The sequence below is a fragment of the Chiloscyllium punctatum genome, chromosome 3 (genome assembly GCF_047496795.1).
Source record: "Chiloscyllium punctatum isolate Juve2018m chromosome 3, sChiPun1.3, whole genome shotgun sequence".
NCBI classification, from domain to species: Eukaryota; Metazoa; Chordata; class Chondrichthyes; order Orectolobiformes; family Hemiscylliidae; genus Chiloscyllium; species Chiloscyllium punctatum.
Window position 1 is genome coordinate 81,650,373 of NC_092741.1, and position 23,245 is coordinate 81,673,617.

The 23,245-nt window shown below is 41.0% G+C and overlaps 1 protein-coding gene across 1 annotated transcript in view; it reads left to right on the top strand.

Moving 5' to 3' along the window:
* Positions 1-23,245, top strand: part of dcbld1 (discoidin, CUB and LCCL domain containing 1) — a 106,444-nt gene that overhangs the window by 39,945 nt on the left and 43,254 nt on the right. Inside the window, exons 3-4 of the mRNA XM_072555827.1 lie at positions 13,140-13,277; positions 16,149-16,200. Of these exons, the coding sequence (XP_072411928.1) occupies positions 13,140-13,277; positions 16,149-16,200 (190 nt within the window). The remainder of the gene's footprint in view (positions 1-13,139; positions 13,278-16,148; positions 16,201-23,245) is intronic.

Below are 23,245 nucleotides of genomic sequence, written 5' to 3' on the forward strand. Positions count from 1 at the left end.
CAGGAGGTGATTGTACACATTGGAACTAACGACATAGGGATGCTAAAGGATGAGATTCTGAATGGAGAATATAGGAAATTAGGCAGGAATTTAAAAATGAAAGGAGTATCAGGAATAGTCATGGTGCTATGAACTAGTGAGGGTAGAGATACAAGGATAGAGCAATTGAATTGAAAAATGTGATGCTGGAAAAACACAGCAGGCCAGGCAGCATCTGAGGAGCAGGAGAATGGAAGTTTCGGGCATAAGCCCTTCAGAAATTCCTGAAGAAGGGCTTATCCCCGAAACGTCAATTCTCCTGCTTCTCGGATGCTGTCTGGCCTGCTGTGTTTTTCCAGCATCACATTTTTCAACTCTGGTACTCCAGCATCTGCAGTCCTCACTTTCTCCTAGAGCAAATGAATGCATGGCTGAGGAGCTGGTGCAGGAGAGAAGGTTTCACATTTTTCGATCATTGGAATTTCTTGCAATAAGGAATTTGAAAGAGCTAGGGATGGATGGCAGTTATTGGAAAGGGTAAAAAACTGCAGATACAGTCAGTTAGATGGATTCACTCTAGGAAAGGTATGAGGGGAAGGCAAGTAATGCAGGAGTCTTCTGTGGCGTAGAAATGACCTGTACAAGAAGGATGGATTGCACCTGAATTGGAAGGGGACTAATATACTGGCAGAGAGATTTACTAGAACTCCTTGGGAGGACTTAAACGAGTAATGTTGTGAGGGGGGAGGGACCCTGCGAGATAGGAAAGAGATCAATCTGAGACTGGTACAATTGGGAAAAGGAGCGAGTCAAATAGTCAGGGCAGGCAGGAACAAAGCAGAGAACAAGGTAGGACTGATACATTAAACTGCATTTACTTCAGTGCAAGAGGCCTAACAGAGAAGGCAAATGAACTCAGGGTATGGTTAGGAACATGGGACTGGGATATCATAGCAATTACAGAAACATGGCTCATGGATGGACAGGGCTGGCAACTTAATGTTCCAGGATACAAATGCTACAGGAAGGACAGAAAGAAGGGGCAAGAGAGGAGGGGGAGTGGTGTATTTGATAAGGCATAGCATTACTGCTGTACTTAGGGAGGATATCCTGGGAATACATCCAGGGAAGTCTTTTTGGGTGGAACTAAGAAATAAGAAAGGGATGATCACCTTATTGAGGTTGTATAATAGACCCCCTAATAGTCAGCGAGAAATTGAGAAACAATTTATAAGGAAATTTCAGTTATCTGTCAGAATAATAGGGTGGTTATGGTAGGGGATTTTAACTTTCCAAACATTGACTGGACGGCCATAATGTTAAAGCTTTAGATGGAGAGGAATTTAAGTGTGTACAAGAAAATGTTCTGATTCAGTATGTGGATGTACCTGCTAGAGAATGTGCAAAACTTGCCCTACTCTTGGGAAATAAGGCAGGGCAGGTGACTGAGATGTCAGTGGGAGAGCACTTTGGGGCCAGCGACCATAATTCTATTAGTTTTAAAATACTGATGGAGAAGGATAAACCGTATCTAAAAGTTGAAGTTCGAAATTGTAGGAAGCTCAATTTTGATGGTATTAGGCAAGAACTTTCGAAAGCTGATTGGAGGCAGATGTTTACAGGTAAAGGGATAGCTGGAAAATGGGAAGCCTTCAGAAATGAGACAAAGAGTCCACCCTGTCAGGGTGAAAGGAAAGGCTGGTAGGTATAGAGAAATCTGGATGATGAGAGGCATTGAGGTTTTGGTTCAGAAAAAGAAGGAAGCATATGCCAGGTATAGACAAGAGAGATCCAAGAAATCCTTGGAAGATTATAAAGGCAATGGGAGTATACTTAAGAGGGAAATCAGGAGGGAGAAAAGGGGACATGAATTAGCTTTGGCAAATATGGTTAAGGACAATCCAAACGGAGTTGATAAATACATTAAGAACAAAAGGGTAGCTATGGAGAGAATGGGACCCCTCAAAGATCAGCAAGGCAGCCTTTGTGTGGAGCCACAGAAGATAGGGGTGATACTAAATGAGTATTTTGCATCAGTGTTTACTGTGGAGAAAGACATGGAAGATATAGAATGTGGAAATAGATGGTGACATCTTGAAAAATGTCCATATTATAGAGGAGGGGGTGCTGGATGTCTTGAAACACAGAATGGCCAATGGGCTGAGAAGTGGTAGATGGAGTTTAATTTAGATAAAGGCAAGTTGCTGCATTTTGTGAAGGCAAATTTTAGTAGGACTTAATGGTAAGGTCGTAGGGAGTGGTGCTGAACAAAGAGATCTTGGAGTGCAGGTTCATTACTACTTGAAAATGGAGTCACAGGGAGACAGGATTGTGAAGAAGGCATTTGGTATGCTTTCATTTATTGGTCAGAATATTGAGTACAGGCGTTGGGAGGTCATGTTGCGGCTGTACAGGTCATTGCTTGGGCCACTGTTGGAATATTGTGTGCAATTCTGGTCCCCCTCCTATCGGAAGGATGTTGTGAAACTTGAAAGGTTTCAGAAAAGATTTACAAGGATGTTTCCAGGGTTGGAGGATTTGAGCTTTCAGGAGAGGTTGAACAGGCTGGGGCTGTTTTCCCTAGAGCATTGGAGGCTGAGAGGTGACCTTAAAGTGGTTTACAAAATTGAGGGGCATGGATAGGATAAATGGACAGTCTTTTCCCTGGGGTCAGGGAGTCCAGAATGAGAGGGCATAGGTTTAGGGTGAGAAGGGAAAGATATGAGTCTTATGGGGCAACTTTTTCACACAGTGGTACATGTATGGAATGAGCTGCCAGAGGATGTGAGGGAGGCTGGTACAATTGCAACATTTAAGAGGCAGTTGGATGGGTATATGAATAAGAAAGGTTTGGAGGGATATGGGCTGGGTGCTGGCAGGTGGGACTAGATTGGGTTGGGATATCTGGTCGGCGTGGATGGGTTGGACCAAAGGGTCTGTTTCCATGCTGTACATCTCTCTGACTCTATGACATAAAAGTGGATAAATCCCCAGGACCTGATCAGGTGTACCCTAGAACTCTGTGGGAAACTAGGGAGTGATTGCTGGGCTCCTTGCTGAGATATTTGTATCATCGATAGTCACAGATGAGGTGCCAGAAGACAGAAGGTGCCACTATTTAAGAAAGGTGGTAAGGACAAGCCAGGGAACTATAGACTGGTGAGCCTGATGTCATTGGTTGGCAAGTTGTTGGAGGAAACCGGAGGGACAGGATGTACATGTATTTGGAAAGCAAGGTCTGATTCGGGATAGTCAACTTGGCTTTGTGCGTTGGAAATCATGTCTCAAGAGATTGATTGAGTTTTTGAAGAAGTAACAAAGAGGATTGATGAGGGCAGAGTGGTAGACATGATCTATATGAACTTTAGTATGGGCTCTCATGGGACTAGATTAGGTTAGGTATTTGGTCGGTATGGATGAATTGGACCGAAGGGTCTGTCTCTGTGCTGTACATCTCTATTCCTGTATGACTCCACCTGTAAATCACCCATGCAGCCAGTTAGCCATTATAGGCAATGGGAACCATCAAAAGTGAGGGAGAGGTAGAGACCACGGGAAGGGTCTATGTCAAAATGGATGTCAGTCACATTAAGGCAATTAGAAATGGGCAAGAGATACTAGCCCAGCCAATGATGCCCACATCCTCTGAAAGATTAACCCCTACAAAAGCAAGTTACTCAGCTCTCACCATGGCAACTTTGCCACTGCATGAGCAACTAATTTGAAATCTCCCATTTTCATACAGCGTTTTCACGTTGCATTCATGAACACTAGTGGCTTCTTGCTGAGACCATGAAAGCTACTCATAAACATAACTCAGACTCTTTATGTTCCCTGCATTGATAACATGAAAATTGCTATCTGTACTCCTCAATCCCTTAATGAGCTTGACTACAAATTCAACAAACGATTAATTGAAATAGAAAGAATCACGGATGCTGTAAATCAGAAATACAAATAGAGATTGCTGGAAAGCTCAGCAGGACTGTCAGTATCTGTGAGGACAAGTCAGAGTTAATGTTTCGGGTCCAGTGACCCTTCCTTGAGGACCTGAAACATAAACTCTGATACCTCTCCACAGATGCTCCCAGCTTTGAAAGTGTAAATGCATCCCTTGAGGCACTGGGAACCAATGATGTTTTCTGAGCACACAATCTTACCTCCACTCCCCTGCATCTGGACTCCTCCTCATTGGAAATCCAACTTGCAAATTCTAAACTAGGATTTATAAGCTGGCACATCTAAGTTGTAATTAAATCATATACAGAAACCAAAATATAGGTTTGAAAATACAGATGGAATTAAGTGATGACAAAATAATTAAAATTATGTTATAATTTTATTAAAATCTCTGTTAATTTTCTTGAGGTACTCCACTTGACAGTCTTAAAATTTAGTTTTCAGACTCACCGATCATTCAGAAGTGATTATTACCTATTCTGAGATTTAAACAATCCGTTGCTTTGCCCAATTCTAACTTCAGCAGTAGTTTTTGTTGTGGAAGTTCTAGTGATTAAGATTCATTTTAATACTAAGCTTGTCAGCAAAGTCTGCAACACAGCATACAGTCAAAGTAGGGATTTCTGACAGATCCATCTGGATTCCTTCGGTTATCTGCACATCAGGGACAAGATTTACTTTGACATTGGGGTCAAATGTAGGTTGCGCTGCCTCGTGTTCAGTGTAAATTGTCCAGTAATCCAACATTGAATTTGACTGGATTGGCCAATAAGTACCAAAGGGGATGTTTGCTATCTAAAGTTAAGGCTGGTTGGCTGACTTCCAAAACTGAAGAACCAATAGGAGGCAATGACTCATCAGCATCTTCATTTCCTGAGATAAGAGCTGTTAATGCCAACAAAAGGGGAAAGCGAGAGAAAGAGAGAAAGGAGTTAGAAGAAAACAAATTTGTACAAGTGTCAGTTGCCTGGCCTTTACTATGGGATTTGAGCCACGCCCTGGGGAGCCACTTTGCTGAACTTTGGTTTGGCTGCTGTTTGGGACGTGTTTGCACATTGGAAAATTCCAGTTGACACAGATGTGTTCTAAATTGCCCCGTTATCGACTTCAATTGCCCTCCAATTTTCCCACCTCAATTTTTGCTGTAATCGACTCTATATATCATGAAGAAGCTGCTATCTGACTTAATCCATGCTAGTGATGAGTGCTGTTGATCTCATCATTATTATCCACCAAGTCAAATATGTTATGTTAGTCATAAGTTGTTTACTTCGTGACATTATTTGCTGATAGTGAAATTCTAAATGGCTATTTGTTTGCTGATCTCCTTCAGAAATTTGGCACTGAGTGTTTGACCTCTGACCTGATTAACATCGGCACACTGTTTGTTTGGCAGGTATGTAAACTTGTGAATAAAACTAATTAGCTCATAATAATAAACCTTCCGAGTGGTATTATCACTGGACTATTAATCCAGAACCTCAGCTAATATTCTCAGTATCAACCACTGTGACATTCAACAAAGCAATGAAACTGGATGGACCACCTGGCATTGACCAAAGCACCAGAAAAGACAACAATAGAAACAGCCCTGTCGAGCCTGCAAACACCTCCTTGTGAACCCTTGGAAGCATGTGTCAAACTTGGGAGAGCTGTCTCATAGTCTAACCAAGCAGCAGCCTGACATATTCATACTCTCAGAATCGTACCTTACAGACAATGTTCCAGACACCACCATCACCATCCCTGGATATGTCCTGTCGCATCAGCAGGACACACCCAGCAAAAGAGATGGCACAGTGATGTAGAGGGAGCACGTTGCCATGAGAGTTCTGAACATTAACTCCGGACCCCATGCAGTCTCATAAATAAGGTGTTGGTTACCATATACTGTCCTCTGTCAGCTGATGAATCAGTGCTCCTCCATGTTAACCAATACTTGAAGGAAGCAGTGAGGGTGGCAAGGGTGCAAAATGCCCCCCAAATGGGGGATTTCAATACCCACCATGAAGAGTGGTTTGACAGCAGCCTTTTGGTCGAGCTGATCAGGTTCCTAAAGCTCATAGCTGCGAGGCTGGGTCTGTGGCAGTTGGTGAGGGAACCAATAATAGGAAAGAGCATACTTGGCCTAATTCTTTCCAAACTGTCTGCTGCAGAGGCATCTGTCCATGGCGGTATTGGTAACAGTAACCACTGCACAGTCATTATGGCGATGAGGTTCTGCCTTCACATTAGGAATACCCACCAGCAAGTTGTATGGCACTATCACCGTGCTAAATGAATCACCCTTTGGCCAAATTGACCAACTCAAAGCTGCATTCATGAGCTGCTGTGGGCCATCAACAGCAGCAGAATTATATTCGCGCACAATCTGCAATCTCATGGCCCAGCATTTTCCCCACTCAACCATTACCATCAAGCCAGGGGAACAACTCCGTTTCAATGATGCATGCAGGAGGGTATGCCAGAGCATGTGTTATAATGATGGGTGCCTGGACCCAAATTGCTGACTCTCCTTTCTCTCCATAGATGCTGCTAGACCTGTTGTGTTTCTCCAGCAATTTCTGTTTTAGTTTCAAATTTCCAGCATCCACGGTTTTTGGTTTATTTTTATGCCAGGAGCAGCACTGAAAATTATGCTGACCTGATGAAATTACCAAATTGGTAGACTTGCACACCAAACAGCAGGTTATAGATAGAGTTAAGCGATTCTACAACCAATGGATCAGATCTAAGCTCTGCACTCCTGCCACATCTAGTCATGAATGGTAATGAACAATTAAACAATTCACTGGAGGAGGAGGCTTGAAAAATATCCCATCCTCAATGGTGGAAGACAGCAGTACATCAGTGCAAAAGATCAGGCAGAAGCATTTACACAATCTCCTGCCAGCAATGCTGAGTGGATGGTCTATCTCGGCCTTCTCCAATGCTTCCCTGCATCACAGATACCAGTCTTCAGCCGAGTTGATTCACTCCACGTGATGTCAAGAAGTGTTTGGAGGCTCTACAAAGGTTTTGGGCCCTGACAAAATTCTGGCTATAGTACTGAAGACTTGTGCACCAAAGGTTGCCACACCCCAGCCAAGCTGTTCTGCTACAGATACAAGACTGCACCTACTTGACAATGTGGAAAATTGCCTAGATATATCCTCTACACAAAAAGCAGGACAAATCCAACCCAGCCAATTACTGCCCCATCGGTCTACTCTTGATTATAATTAACGTGCTAGAAGGTCTCATCAACAGTGCTGTCAAGCAGCATCTGCTCAGCAATAACCTGCTCAGTGATGCCCAGTTTGGATTCTGCCAGGGCCACTCAGCTCCTGATCTCATTGCAGCCTTGGTTCAAACATGGACAAAACAGCTGAATTCCAGATGTGAGGTGACAGTGACTGGCCTTAACACTAAGGTCATGTTGAACCAAGAGTGGCATCAAGGAGCCTGAGCAAAGCTGGAATCATTTGATTTGATTTGACTTCTTATTGTCACATGTATGGAGATGAAGTGAAAAGTATTGTTTTGTGTGCTATCCAGACAAAGCATACCTTTATATAAGTACATCAGGATATTAGAACAGAATGGAAAATATAGTGTTACAGTTACAGAGAAGGTGCAGAGGAAGGTTAGCTCTAATCTTTAAGAGGTCCTTTCATAAATCTGATAAAAAGAACAGCTTCTTCCCCACTGTTATCTGTTGACATATGTTTTCAAATTTTTGTATCTTCTGCCCGATGGAAGATAACTGGGATGGGAGGGGTCTTTGATCATGTTGGCTGCTTTCCCAAGACAACAGGAAGTGTAGACGGAGTCAATGGCAGGAAGGCGAGCTTTAGTGATGGATTGGGCTGTGTTCACAACAATCTGTAATTTCTTGAACTCTTGGAAAGAACAGTTGCAGTACCAAGCAGTGATGCATCCGGATAGGCTACTTTTTATGGTGCGTCTGTAAAAAATGGAAAGAGTCATTGTGGATGTGCTGAATTTAATGAACCTTCTGAGGGAGTAGAGGTGTTGATGTGCTTTCTTGACTGTTGTTTCTACGTGAATAGACCAGGACAGATTGTTGGTGATAGTTACTCCTCAGAACTTGACGCTCTTGACCATCTCCACCTCAGCACATTGATACAGACTGGTGTGTGTACTCCACTCCATTTGTGAAGGCAATGACCAGCTCCTTCGTTTTGCTGACATTGAGGGAAAGATTGTTGTCTTTACACAATTCCATTAAACTGTCAATCTCTTTCCAGTACTCGGTCTTGTCATTGTTTGAAATCCGACCCACATTAGAGTGGGCCATCACCAAATCTGTAAATGGAGTTAGAGCTGAAGTTGAGCACATGGTCATGAGTGTATAAGGAGTATACTAAGGGGATGAGTACACAGCTAAGTGGAGCATTGGTGTTAAGGATTAGTGTGGAGAAGATGTTGTCGCCTGTCTTTACTGAATGCGATCTTTGGGTCATGACGTTGAGAATCCAGTTGTAGAATCTGAGGCATTGGAGGTGAGTTTTATTGGAATGGTGATGTTGAAGGGGGAGCCAAAATCAATAAATAGGTATCTGACATGGGTGTTCTTGTTATCCAGATCTTCCAGGGATGAGTTCAGGGCTAAGGAGATGGTGTCTGCCATGGACTTGTGTAACAGTAGGCAAGTTGTAGTTGATCAAGGTAATCTGGGAGGTTGGAATTGATGTGTGTCAATAGTGACCGCACAAAGCACATAATAATAATAGATGTTAGACCCACAGGACAATAGTCATTAGGGCACATGCCTAATTTTTCTTTGGCATCAGGATGACAGTGGTATTCTTGAAGCAGGTGGGAACTTCACATCATAGAAAAGAGAGATTAAAGATGTTTGCAAATACTCCCGCCAGCTGGTCCACACGGGATTTGAATGCACGGCTGGGGACTCCATCCGGGCCAGTCGCTATCCATGGGCTCACCCTCAGGAAGGCCGATCTGAAGTCTGCGGCAGTAACTGTGTGTCTAGGTGCACCCAAGGCTGTCAGGGGAAGTGACACTTTCACTGACTTACTGTTCAGAACGAGCACAGAATGCATTGAGCTCATCAACGAGAGATGTGTTGTTGTCAGCAATTCTACTCAACTTGGCTTTGTAGCCCATTGTATCACATATACCTTGCTACAGTCACTGTGTTTGTGTGGTTAGTCTGGGACTCTAGTTTAGTCTGATATCGTCTCTTGGCATCACTGTTAGATCTCATATTTTCCAAGGAGAGTCGAAGTCCGGTGGTAGATTCAAGTACAACTTTATTTTGGTAGAACTTTGTTACAGCTTCAGATTTTTGTTTTTCATAGTGAGGCACACAAAACCTTCAGAGTGTGTACAATTGAAGCTTAGAGTGCAGGACCCCTATCATCTGTCAGTGACCCTGGGTTATACCTGTGTGATTGGCTCTTTGGTGCAGCACCTTAAAGAGATGGGCAGGCTGTTGGTCCAGCCCTGGCCATGACTTCAGTGATAAGGGGGGGCATTTCTATTGGCTGAATCATTTGGTGATTTTTCATCTATATATCTACAACTATCATGGAATCTATATCTATGATTATGTGAAGAACCCTAACTAAAATCTACTTTGATATTGAAACAGCTTGATTAAAAAAAATTCAAGACAAACAACTACTTCGTGCAAAATATCCTTTTCTGTATAAGAACGTGCAGCTGTACATTCCAGCCTAGCCAGTAACCTTGATTAAACAGTCTTGCTAATGTCCAACTTAGTGAGACTATATTAAAGAAAATATTTTCCCAAGGCTCTCAATTACTGTCAGCCATTACTGCAGAGTTAGGTGGGGTAGTTGTTGGCCATTTTGTGCTGCTCTGTCATGGGCAACCCTAACAGTCCCTAATGGCTTTGCGAAGATCATCTTTAGATTTCCTGTATAGGTCAGGCTTACCTGACTTGAACGTCTCAGACCTGGACCTCAGTAGGGAGTGGGTCTTCCGGTTCATCCATGGCTTCCAGTTGTTTAACACTCAGATTAATTTGAGTCAATACATACCAAGGGACAAACACTCCACCAGTTGTGGTTGATGGTTTGTGGTCAGTCAGCTCCAGGACATCGCTACAGAAGGTCCTCAGAATAGTGCCCTGGGCCCAACCACCTTAAGCTGCTTCATTAATGACTTGCCCTCCATCATAAGGTCAGAAGTAGCTTTACAACACAATGTTCAGCACTATTTGCAACCATCTTTGCACCCTCTCCAAAGCCTCTATATCTTTCCTATAGTAGGACGACCAGAACTGGACACAATATTCCAAGTGTGGTCTCACCAGGGACTTGTAGAGCTGTAGCAAAACCTCACAAATCTTAAACTTAATCCCCTGTTAATGAAAGCCAAAACGCCCATATGCTTTCTTAACAACCCTATCTACTTGGGTGGCAACTTTGAGGAACCTATGTACTTGAACACCAAGATCCCTCTGTTCCTCCACACTGCCAAGAATCCTGTCTTTAATCCTGTATTCAGCATTCAGCTTTGTCTGAAGCCATCCCCTAGATCCATACAAAGTTATAACTTGAGCATGGACATGTTTTCTCTGGGGGAAAAAAGAAAGTTACATGATTGCTGATTTTAGTCTTCCAGATCAAGTAGACCATGACAAGTGAGTGAACTTCCAGCAATTTGACAAATATGTTGTTAGACCGACTCCTCCTCTTTCCTTTCTCGTAAATGTTCAAGATGCTATTTCACTGTTTGAAGAATTGGAATACTGTTTGATTGTTGGCTGGATTTATCCGTTAACTAACATATTCATGCAGACAATTGCTGGGTGGGGTGGGAGGAGGTGTCTGTGTGTATCCATCCTTCGTGTAAGCAAAATGTTACTGCATTCACTAATTTCACAGTAACTACATTTCAAAAGTACTTCTTCAGTGTGAATTTGCAACATGCTGCAAATAAAAAGTTTGAATGTGTTAATATGCATATGGTTAGCATGCAAATGGATAATCATTTGAACATCTGTTTTAAGGTGATTAACAGAAATGCCAGTTCCAATCTTCTCTGCAAGGTTATCACATTGTCAATATTGTTTGCCAAATATGTAAATTATTATCTGGCATTAGGCAATCATTCAGACCATATTGCATTTGATAACATTACTCCCTTTCAATCCTGAGGTTGGTTATAGCACAGATGGATTTTTTAAAAAGATTTTTGAAACAGGGCGGCACAGTGGCACAGTGGTTAGCACTGCTGCCTCACAGCACCAGAGACCCGAGTTCAATTCCTGCCTCAGGTGACTGTCTGTGTGGAGTTTGCACGTTCTCCCCGTGTCTGTGTGGGTTTCCTCCAGGTACTCCGGTTTCCTCCCACAGTCCAAAGATGTGCAGGTCAGGTGAATTGGCCATGCTAAATTGCCCGTAGTGTTAGGTAAGGGGTAAATGTAGGGGTATGGGTGGGTTGCACTTCGGCGGGTCGGTGTGGACTTGTTGGGCCGAAGGGCCTGTTTCCACACTGTAAAGTAATCTAATCTACATCTATTTAAATTCCCAAACTGGTATGAACTTGACAATATTAAGCTATGTGTAGAAATAAGCCAGCTAGATCTCATGAATTGTTAAGTGGAGAGTTTGCTTTTTTTGAAAAGTTCCCTCAGTTAAAAATATAAGGACCATTAATAGGTAAAACTCTCCTGAATCATACAACACAGAGTCAGACTCAAATTCCAGTGATGTTTTGGCACATACAAGCTGTTGTTTGTCTGAAAACAGTCTCTTTTAAACTCTAATCTGACCTTGTTCGGAGTGGCATATGAAGTTCCTTTCAAGTAGAATTCTTTAACTCTTGTGATGTATTCCAAACAGTAACAGAAATATGGACCAACTTTTTAAAAATAAATGTATTAAGAGGCAGCTGATGTTACTGTTTGATATTGCAGGTCATCTTGAATTTTGCTGCCTGTTGTAATAAACAGACAAGTTTATAATCAAAGCTAATACAAACACAAAATACTGGAGAAACTCAGCAAGTCTGGCAGTATTTATAGAGAGAGAAACAAAGGGAACATTTTGAGTCCAGCATTTTCAGTTTTTACTTCAGACTTCCTGCATTTTATTATAAAAATACCTTCTCATAAGTGTGGGTTTTGGTCATATGCTAACTGACTATTGTCACATATTGAAGTCAATCGGTGTTAAGAAAGGCATTTTAATCTGACATTGTGAAAGCTGTTAAAACGCCATTGAAACAGATAGGGGGTGTCCTCAGCCCCTCTTAGTATAATGAGTGTTGATAGATCTGCTTTGTCCTTGGCACTTTCTGTTGTCAAGGTGTCTGATGGCTTTTTGTCCTTCGATTATTTGTGTGTGTTTTCTAAGAGAGTTGAATCAATTGCAGGTATGAAACTTTGCAGGTGAACTGTCCAAGCATGTTCCTTGGTAATTTCACTTCTGTGGCTGTGACTTGCAGGCAAGTGCTTTTTGCAGTCATCTTAAAATCATGTCTATGCAGCTCAAGTTGTTTCCTTCCTTCCTTTTTGTTAAAACAACTCTAAGCATTTTACCAGATAGTGAAACTAAAGATTAATATCCTATAATTGCACATGCACATTATGATGATGATATATTTTACTGTAATATGCCATACCTTTAAGCGCATTATTAAAAACAGTCAAATGCTGAGAAATTCAAATAAAGCTGTGCCAGTGATCAGTATTGTTTTTCCATTAGAATTAGTTTATTTTTATGACATACAAAGAGAATGTTCAAATATAATCTATAATCCAAATCTAATTATCAGATTTAATGAATCTAGATTTTTTTTTGTTTGTTGAAGTTGTTTACATTTGGAAGTTCTTGGTTTATGATTGGAGGAAGTAATGACTAATTGTGAATCCTGGAATTTTATGGTGCAGGAAAACATGCAACCTGTTTTGTTAGCTCAGTCTAAAATTAGTCATTCTATCTTCTTTGGCAGGTACCCTTTTAAAATTATAAATCCTTTCTAAGAGAAATTCAGTGCTTTTCATAATGCAGAAATCTGCTTAAAAAGTAAACGCATCAATAAGAAAGAAAAGCTAATGTTTCTGTCACACTTTACCACGCCCTCAAAATGTCTTACAGTGCTTATTTTGAAGTGTTGTGACTATTATGTATTCAAATAATATTTTTAAAATGTAAATTTGGACTAATGTAAGTGTCATGAAATAGTTTCCTATGTATATATAGGTACTTATTGTGGAAGCCTAAACTTGGACTCCAGAGAAATCCACATAGACAGCAATGAAGTAAGCATTCAGTTTAAAAGTGGCTCCCATATATCAGGACGTGGATTCTTACTGTCATATGCCACAAGCAGCCATCCAGGTAAGACATTAAAAATCAAGGATTACCTTGATTCCAGCACTTTTTCAAAAATATTTTATGTGGTTTGGTAAAAGAATTTTAAAAGACGACCAGCAATCTCAGCACCAGGGACCCAGGTTCAATTCGGGCAACTATGTAGAGTTTGCACATTGTCCCTGTGTCTGTGTGCTTCACCTCCAGGTGTTCCGGTTTCCTCCGATAGTCCAAAGATGTGCAGGGTAGGTGAATTGGCCATGCTAAATTGCCCATAGTGTCTAGGGATGGGCAAACTAGATGGATTAGCCATGGGAAATGCAGGATTACAGTCATAGAGTAAAGGGGTGGGTCTGGGATGCTGTTCGGAGGATCACTGTGAACTTGATTGGCTGAACAGCCCACTTCCAAGGTGTAGATTCTGAGAAATGAATGATAGTCTTTTCTACATATAAGTCAAATAGTTGAATGTCCTAAACCAAACTTATTAACTATTTTAACTCACTTTAAACTAGTTAGTGTATGGTTGAAGATAATTATCTTGGTTGAGATCGTAACAGAATTGGAATGAAGAGTGACACTTAACCAATTTCTTTACTTTGTCAGAAAGGGACTGTACTGTCTGTCAGTGCTTCCTAAATGACTCGAATGCTTTTGTCTCTTCCACCCAGTTTTAAATCATCTCTGTGTTGTCAGACTGTAAATTGAAAAATTTGCTTGCATCAATTCCAAATCTGCCTTTATCAGTTTTCCACATCAATGCTGTTTATTTGAAGCTATTTTGAGATTTAAGGATTTTCTAAAATGTATTCATTTTTAGAGTAGACATGTTGCAAAACAAGGTTCAAGTTTGAACTGTGTAAATGACCAGGTGAGGGATGAATCATGAACTCCGTTTTTAACCACTCCATGTGTCGCAACAAATATTTTAATGCTATTTTTAGCTTATACCTTTCTCTAATCACACTGTACATACCCAATGTATACCTTGTCAGTACAGAGGCTATTACCAGGTGTTAACCCTGAGCAAAATAACACAGGTACAGCATCAAGCATATGAACACACTGGTGCAAAGTTTAAAAGGGATAGTTTAAGCTGGAGAGAGTTTGGAAGAGATTTACCAGGATGTTGCGGGGTATGGAAGGCTTGAGTTATAAAGAAAGGCTGAAAAAGCTGGGACTTTTTTTACTGGAGTGTAGGAGGTTCAGAGGTGACCTGATGGAAGTTTATAAAATGAGAGATATAGATAGAGTTGATGGTACTTGTCTATTCCCTAAAATGGGGAATTTCAAGACTACAGGGGCATTTTTTTTTAAAGTCAGAGGAAAGAGAATTAAAAAAGACAAACCGGGCAATTTTTTTTACACAGAGGGTGGTTTGCATGTGGAATGAACTTCCTCAGTAACTGGTGAATGCGGGTACAGTTACAATGTTTAAAAGACATTTGCATGGATACATGAATAGGAAATGTTTGGAGGGATTTGGGCCGGGAACTGGCAAGTGGGACTGGTTCAGTTTGGGATTATGTTTGGCATGGACTGGTTCGACCAAAGAACCTGTATCCACGCTCTATGACTCTGAATATATGATTCTATGTATGGGAAGAGAAGGGATAATTATATATATTAAATATATATGTTTAAAATTATGCACCATTTCAGTATTTCACTTTGGGCTTAAGAATACAGAACAGTGATAACACGTATGAGATTGCAGGGGCTAAGTTCACAAAAATATTTAATTGTAACAAATCCCAGGTTATACTGTCATTTGACAAATTGTTACACAATGGAAGTGTGGCAATGCTGTGACTTTAAGAGATGTACTTTGTCCTGGTTTATTTTAAGAGAGAGATTTAACAAGAGGCGGTGTGAAGCCTGTGGTAACATAAACAGCTCGTAAGGCCTTAGGTATTTTTAAAAGTTGGAACGAAGAAGCATACTGGATGGGTGTGGGCAGCTCTTACATGACAGGATTTCTAGGTTTTCTTTAGCTTTTAGATTCGGCAGAAGTTGCTGGAGTTTTGAAGAAGTAGAAGCTATTTTTTCCCCTCTCTTGGTCACAACTAGAAGTTGGGGTTTCTCTTCCTATGTGAACATTGCATGTGAGAAAATTTGATTTCTGAATTTGCCTTTTTGCCAAGCGGTGTTTATTGAATGTTACTTTTTTGGATAGTTATTTAGTAATAGTTGCTGTATCAATTATTCTGTTATGTTTTCCAGTAGAGTTAAGTTATTTTAAGTTCTTCTTACTTTTTTTGTATTTTAACTATAATGTTTGAATAAATTGTGTTTTGCTTACCGTCGAGTAGTGTGACCAGTCATGTTGCATCTGAAACACAGCACTTCACATTTGCCTTTAAAATAAGAAAAAGTTAGTGACTAGGGGCTACCTTCCTCAAAATACTTTCAGGAACTTTGGTATGGTCCATAACAAAAAATGTACTCCAAATCTAAGGGACCTGAGGTCCACTCATAGGAATGACTAATATTGCTGCAACTGTGATAATATCTAATGTAAATGCTGAAAGTTGGCAATTTATGTACCGGTAATCTAGTCAAATGTGATGTCTTATTATTTAACTGTCACATATTGTTTAGTTATTCCAGTTGTTTTACAGTTTTTAAATAATGTAGGCAGTCTCTGAAATATAAATGAGGTTGAATTAAAATTTTTAAATTATTGAACTCATTAACTTTATATCCACAGAGAAGTGGGTGAAATCATAACAGTAGAATCCCCATGTAATAAAATACACAGTTGACTTAATTAACTGCCCTCAGTTATGGATTTGTAAAAAGATATTCTGATGTGATATTTCACTTTCAAAGGTCATCGTAGCTGTAGTACAGGCTGGAATTATAATGTGCATTGACGTAGATTTGTATTCTATGCAGATCTAATTACCTGTCTGGATAAAGGAAATCATTATGATGAGCCACAGTTCAGGTAAGGCTTCAAATCAATTGTTTTTCTCTGAATAGATACTTTTTTCTGTATATTATTCTGCAGTATTAATTATGACATTTTGGATGGGTGTTTCCAATGGTTGTGTTAGTTATTTTTGTCACGGTTAGATGGGAAAGTGGCCAAACAAGTGCAAGACATTGCCTGAAGAAATGCAACTTAAATCAGTGAAAATTGAGGTTCCGTGGTTTTCTGCATTAATTTAAGAAATATCAGGTTGAACCTGCAACTTGATAAGGTGGTGAGAAGATCAGGGTCGGGATGGGGTCATTAGTTTTGATGTTAACAGATGCCTTGCTCAAAGGGAAGCAGGACTGGCTTTTAAGTATTTGTGGATGCAAGGTACTAAGAATGTATTAGAAGGGAAGTGTGGCAGTATGATTTCAGAGAACTAATGGTGCTACAGAGAGAGAACATCCTTGTAGAAATAATTTATCTATTTGGCTGAAACTAAGAAACAAGAAAGGTGCAGTTACATTGCTTAGTGTCGTCTATAGACCACCAAGTAATGGGGAAGAGGTAGGGAGTATTTGCAAGGAAGTTACCGAGAAGTGGAAAAATTATAGAGTAGATATAATGGGGTCTCTAATTGTTCAAAATTAGACTGGGATACTGATAATTTATTCTAACTTATAAGAAATTTGGATGTTATAGAGGCATAGAGTCATACAGCATGAAAACAGATCCTTCAGTCCAACTAATCCATGGCGACCATGTTCCAAAACCAAACTAGTCCCAACTGGCCTATGTTTGGCCCATATCCCTCCAAATCTTTCCTATTCATGTGCTTATCCAAGTGTCTTTTAAATGTAACTGTACCTGAAGCCACCACTCCTTTTGACAGTTCATTCTACATGCAAACCACACTCTGTATAAAAACATTGTCTCTCATGTCCTTTTTAAATTTTTTTTCTCTCATCTTAAAAAATATGCCCTCTAGTTTTGAACTCCCCACCCTAGGGAAAAGACCCATGCTATTCATCTTATCTATGCCCCGCATGTTTTTGTAAACCTCTCTAAGGTCACTCCTCAACTTCCTATGTTCCAGTGAAAAACTTCCTAGTCTATCCAGCCTCTCTTTATAACTCGAACCTTCCATGTCCGGCAACATCTTGGTAAATCTTTTCTGAACCCGCTCCAATTTAATAATATCCTTCCTGTGGCAGGGTGACCAGAACTAGACGCAGTACTCCAGAAGTGACCTCACCAATGTTCTGCGCAATTTCAACGTGACATCCCAACTCCTATACCCAAATGAAGGCAAGCATGTAAACACTTTCTTAACCACCCTGTCTACATGTGATGCATATTTCAAAGAATTATGTACCTGGACCCCTAGGTGTCTCTGTTCTACAACACTGCCCAGGGTCCTACCATTAACTGCATGAGTCCTGCCCTTGTTTGTTTTACTAGAATGCAATTCCCCGCATTTTTTTCAAATTAAACTCCATCTGCCGCTCCTCAGTCCATTGACCGTATTAATCAAGGTCTCTAAGCATTTGTTGCCTATTCCAACTGCCCTTGAACTGCATGGTTTGCTTGGACTATTATAGAGAGGAGTTGAGAATCATTGCTGTAGATTTCAAGTCACATGTAGACTAGATTTAAAAAAAACAAAAAGAATGGGCTTTTACAATAATTGATGATGTGTCATGCTCAAAATTTATTGAAAGTAACTTTATTTGCCAGATTTAACAATTGAGTTTAAATTCCATCAGTGCACTAGTGGAATTTGAATCCATGTCGCCAGAACGTCAGCTAGTGGGATTTGTAATCCAGTGACACTACAACTTAGGCATCATGTCCTCCTTGTGTAAAGGGCAGAGAATTCCTAGCATGTGTTCAGCTAAATTTTCTGCAGTAATACCACTTCTGTCCAATGAGAAAGCAGACATTGCTCAAACTATTTCATGAGAATGAGGAGGGTCAAGTGGGTCAAGTAGCAATCAGGAATATCTCGAGGACAATGATCGTTGCGTTGTAAGATTTATTCGTAAGTTTGATTATGGAGAATGGCAAGGAAGAATACCCAGAGAAAGAGCAACTGATTAAAGCAGCCCACTTGATTGGCACCTCATCCCTAGCCTTCAACATTCATCCCTCTCATCACTGATGCACAGTGGCAGCAGTGTATACCATCTAAACAATGTCCTGCATCAAACAACGCCCCTTCAACAGCACCTTCCAAACGTGAGACTGCTGACTCCTAGAAAGACCAAGGCAGTCGATGTATGGGAATACCACAAGCTGCAAATTCCCCTCCAATCTGCACACCATCCTGCTTTGTAAATATATTGCTGTTCTTTACTATTACCAGGTCAGAAGCCTAAGCTGCCTTCTAAACAGTACTGTGAGTGTACCTACCTCCCAATGGGCTGCAGAGTTTAAAAAGAGTTCATAACCCATCATCCTAAGTCATGATTTGGAGATGCTGGTGTTGGACTGGGGTGTACAAAGTTACAAATCACACAACACCAGGTTATAGTCCAACAGGTGGCTGTGATGAAGGAGCAGTGCTCCAAAAGCTAGTGCTTCCAATTAAACCTGTGGACTATAACCTGGTGTTGTGTGATTTATAACATCATTCTAAGGGCAGTCAAGGATGGATAATAAATATCCATATCCTACAAAATAATTTAAAAATAACTAATCGGGGAAAGCCAATTTCAACAGGGTAAAATGGTATTATACGATTCACCATCTAGAGCTGCTTCATAAATAATACAACCTCCATCATAATGTCAGAAGGAGGGATGTTTGTTAATAATCACCTTCATGACTCCTCAGACACTGAAGCAGTCCACATCCAAATGTGGAAAAACCTGAATAATATACAAGTTTGGGCTAACAAAAGGCAAATAACATTTGTACCACACAAATGCCAGGCAATGACCATCGCCATTAAGAAACAATCTAACCATCATTGCTTGACATTCAATGACATTACCATCACTGAATGCCTCACTATCAACACCCGGGGGGTTACCATTGACCATAACTCAACTGGACAGGTCATGTAGCAACAAGAGCAGGTCAGAAGCTAGAAATACTGCAATGAGTAACTCACCTACAAGACACAACTTAGGGGTATGACTCTCCTGAATAAGTGCAGCTTCAACAACATTCAAAAAGCTTGACAACATCCAGGACATTGCAGTCCACTTGATTAATGGTACATCCATAAGCATCCATTCCCTCACCCACCTACATGCAGTAGCAGCAGTGTGCACTGCAGAAATTCAGCAGATTTCCTCACACAGCCCCTTCCAAACCCACAATCACTTCCATCTAGAAGGACAAGAGTAGCAGACACATGGGCATCCCACCACCTTCAAGTTCCTCATCAAGCCATGTACCATCCTAACTTGAAAATATATCACAATTATTTCAATATTGCTGGGTCAGAATCCTGGAATTCCCTCGCTAAGGGCATTGTGGGTCGAGCTACAGCATGTGGACTGCAGCTCACCACCACCTTCTCAAGGGCAATTAAGGACAGGCAATAAATGAACTCCTGGCCAGCTACCGATGCCAACATCCCACGAGTAAATTAAAAAGGACAAAGTACATCAGAGGTTTAGAATCCTACAGTGGGTAACCCACCTCCTGACATCCCAAAGCCTGTCCTTCATGAACAAGGTATGCACCAGGAGTGCAATGGAATGCACTCCACTTGCCTAAATGAGTGCAGGTCCAACAACGCTCAAGAAGCTTGACATCATAATGGACAAAACAGTCTGCTTGATTCATCCAAATCTATAAATATTCTCTGCCTCCACCACTGATGCTCAGTAACCACAGTATCTACCATGTACAAGAAATTCACCAAAGTGCCTTGGACAGCACCTTGCAAACTGATAACCATTACAATTCGGAAGAGAAAGGCAGCAGCAGCTACATGGGAACAATACTGCCTGCAAGTTCCTCTGATATCAGTTTCCATCCTGTTTAGCAAGAATGTTACTGTCCCTTCTTTGGCTTAATCAAAATTCCAGCAGGCCATCCCAAACGTCATTGACTAGATACCTACACCAAATCGACTGCAATGGTTCAAGCAGCCAGCTCATCTTCTCGATGGCAATAAATCTTGGCATAGCCAATGACACCGATATCCCATGAAAGAATTTTACAAAGTGGATCTGACTCATAAATTGGATGAAAAATTAGCAGTCAAGTTTGCCCTTGAGAAAGAGAGTTCAAATATAGTCATGAAGCTTTCACATGGATGATACTAAGTCCATAAGAGAAAATGAACAAAGAGTAGACCATTCAGCGCCTTGATCTTGTTCTGCCATTCAGTAGGATCATGGTTGATCCACCATTTCTCATGTCAATTTTCCTGTCCTTTTTCTGTATCCCTTGATGGGAACATGAGAATTAAAAGTGGGGTTAGGCAATATACAGTCCTTCGAGCCCGCTATACCATTTAACATGGTTATGGCTAATCTTATCCTGGTTTCAATTCCACTTTCCTGCCTGCTCCCCATAGCCCTTTATCCTGCTTTTCATCAGAAACATATCTATTTCTTTCTTGAATCTGTTGATTGATTCTCCCTCCACTGCACTCTGTGGCAGTGAGTTCCACAGATTCACAACCCTCTGAGAGAAGTGGTTTCTCCTCATCTCAGTTTTGAGCCTCCCTCCTCTCACTCAATGTCTATGACTACTTATTCTAGACCAACCCACAAGAGGCAGCATCAATTCAATGTCCATCTTATCAATTCCCTTCAGCATTTCATATACTCCATGAAACTCCCTTCATTATTCTGAACTCCAGTGAATCCAAGCCCAAACTATTCAACTGCTTCTTCTATGAAGGGCCTTTCATCGCTGGAATAAATCTGGTGAATCTCCTGGAACTGCCTCCAGTGTCACCATATTCTTCCTCAAGTAGGGAGACCAAAACTGGACACAGTGCTCCAGGTGTAGTCTCACTGATGCCTTTTAAAATTGTAACAATGCTTTTTCACTTTAAGAATTCAGTCCTTTTGCAATAAATGCCAAGATTTGATTTCCCCAGCTCATTAACGTTCTTTCCAATTCCACCTTAAATATACACAAGAACTCTGCTCCCACAGTTCTCTTTGGCAAGGAATTCCAAAGGCCTTCAACCCTCGAAGAGAAGGAATTCCTCTGCATCTCAGTCTTAAATTGGTTAAACATGCTGAGACTTTATTCTGAGACTATACCCACTAGTCCTAGACTATCCCATGAGGGGAAATATCCTCTCAGCATTTACCTTGTCAAGCCCCTTAAGAATTCTATATGTTTCAGCGAGATTGTTTCTCATTCATGGAGACAAGGGCACATTTGAGGTATTAAATGAATATTTCGCGTTTGTCTTCACCAAGTAAAATTCTGCTCAGGTTGCAGTGAACTGGCAGGTAGTTCAAACACTGAAACATTTAAAGTTGAGAATGAAGAGGTATTTCATAAGCTGTCTATACTTAAATTTGATAAAACACCAGAACTGGATGAGAGAGATCCAAAGCTACTGAGAAAAGTGATAGTAAAAATTGCAGAGCCACTGGCCATAATTTTCTAGTCTTCTGGAGACTTGGATGATGCTGGAAGACTGGGCAGATGGGGATGGAGGTCCAGGAGTAGGCCATTCAGCCTCTAAAGCATGTTCTGCATTTCAGTTAGATTTTGGCTGAACTCCATCTATCTGCCTTTGACCAACATCCTTTAATACCTTTTGATTAACAAAATTCATCTCTCTGAGTTAAAATTCACAAATGGTGCAGCAGATGCAGCACCAATTGCCATTCGTGGAAGAGAATTTCAAAATCGGCCACTTTTTGTGTGCAGAAGTGTTTCCTAACATCTCTCCTGGACCATCTGACCCTAATTCTCAGACTAGGCTCCCTAGTTCTCAAATCTCCAAGCAGTGGAAATAGTTTATCTTTATCTACCTTGTCTTTTCCTGTTACTATCTTGAAGACATACATGTTCACAACAAGATGTAAAAATAAGCCCAGCTATAGGTTACTCATTTTAACCTCATTGGGAAACTTTTCAAAGTGATAACTTGGGCAAAATTAACAGTCATTTTGGCAAATGCCAATCATTAAGAAAAACCAACATACAATTTTTCAAGGGAAAGCATGTTTAACTAAGTTGGTTGAGTCTTTTTGATGTGGTAACAGTGTGTATTGATGAGGATAATTCTGCTGATGTGAGGAAAAGGACTGCCAAAAGGCATTTGATCAAGTGCTACATGACAGACTTGTGTGCTCAATCATAAGAAGGATAGCAACTACATAGGGCAAAGTGTTTTGGCGATATCCTCATAAAATTCTTGCCTGTGTTGCAGCTGTCCCTCTTATTCCATGTGCTCACAAGTCTTTAATGTAGCACTTATTACACCCCTCAGGTGCCGGTTTGGTAAAGCCTGAATGGCAGGCCTCATGCACCGCAGGTGAGCTAAGTTAGTAGCGAGTCAGACTTCCTCAGACTCTGTGACCCCCTCAGTGAAATGAAGTACCCCTTTGGAGTTTCTGCCAACAGTTCTGGCAGTGTCTAGAACTTGATGTTTGCTGCCAGGACTATAGGAAAGAGCACAAAGAAGACCCAATAGATCACAGAGTAAAGTAAATCAGTCAGATTCAATATTAATGGTGTATCTCTGCAAATGGTACAAGTCCTGCTAAGCTTCTCCAGCTTTTTATTACCCCTCCAAACCTTCGCTGCTCCAAAGAAAACCATTACAGCCAATCCAATCTTGCCTCGCATTTAGATCCTGCAGCCCAGGCAATCTCCTGGTAAATCTTCTCAGCACCCTCTATAGTGCAATCACATCTTTCCTGTATTGTGCTGACTAGAGCTGCACATGGTTGTCCAGTTGTTGCCCAACCAGCATTTTATACACTTCCAGCATAATCCCCATACTCATATGTTCTCTTGTGTTGAAGGGCAGTGGGCAAGCTGAGGACCCTGTGACAACTAGTCAGTATCAGTGAGAGATGCAGGAAAGGGTGAGGTTTCTCACAGAGAAGCAGACAAACAGGCAGCAGACTTGGAAGAA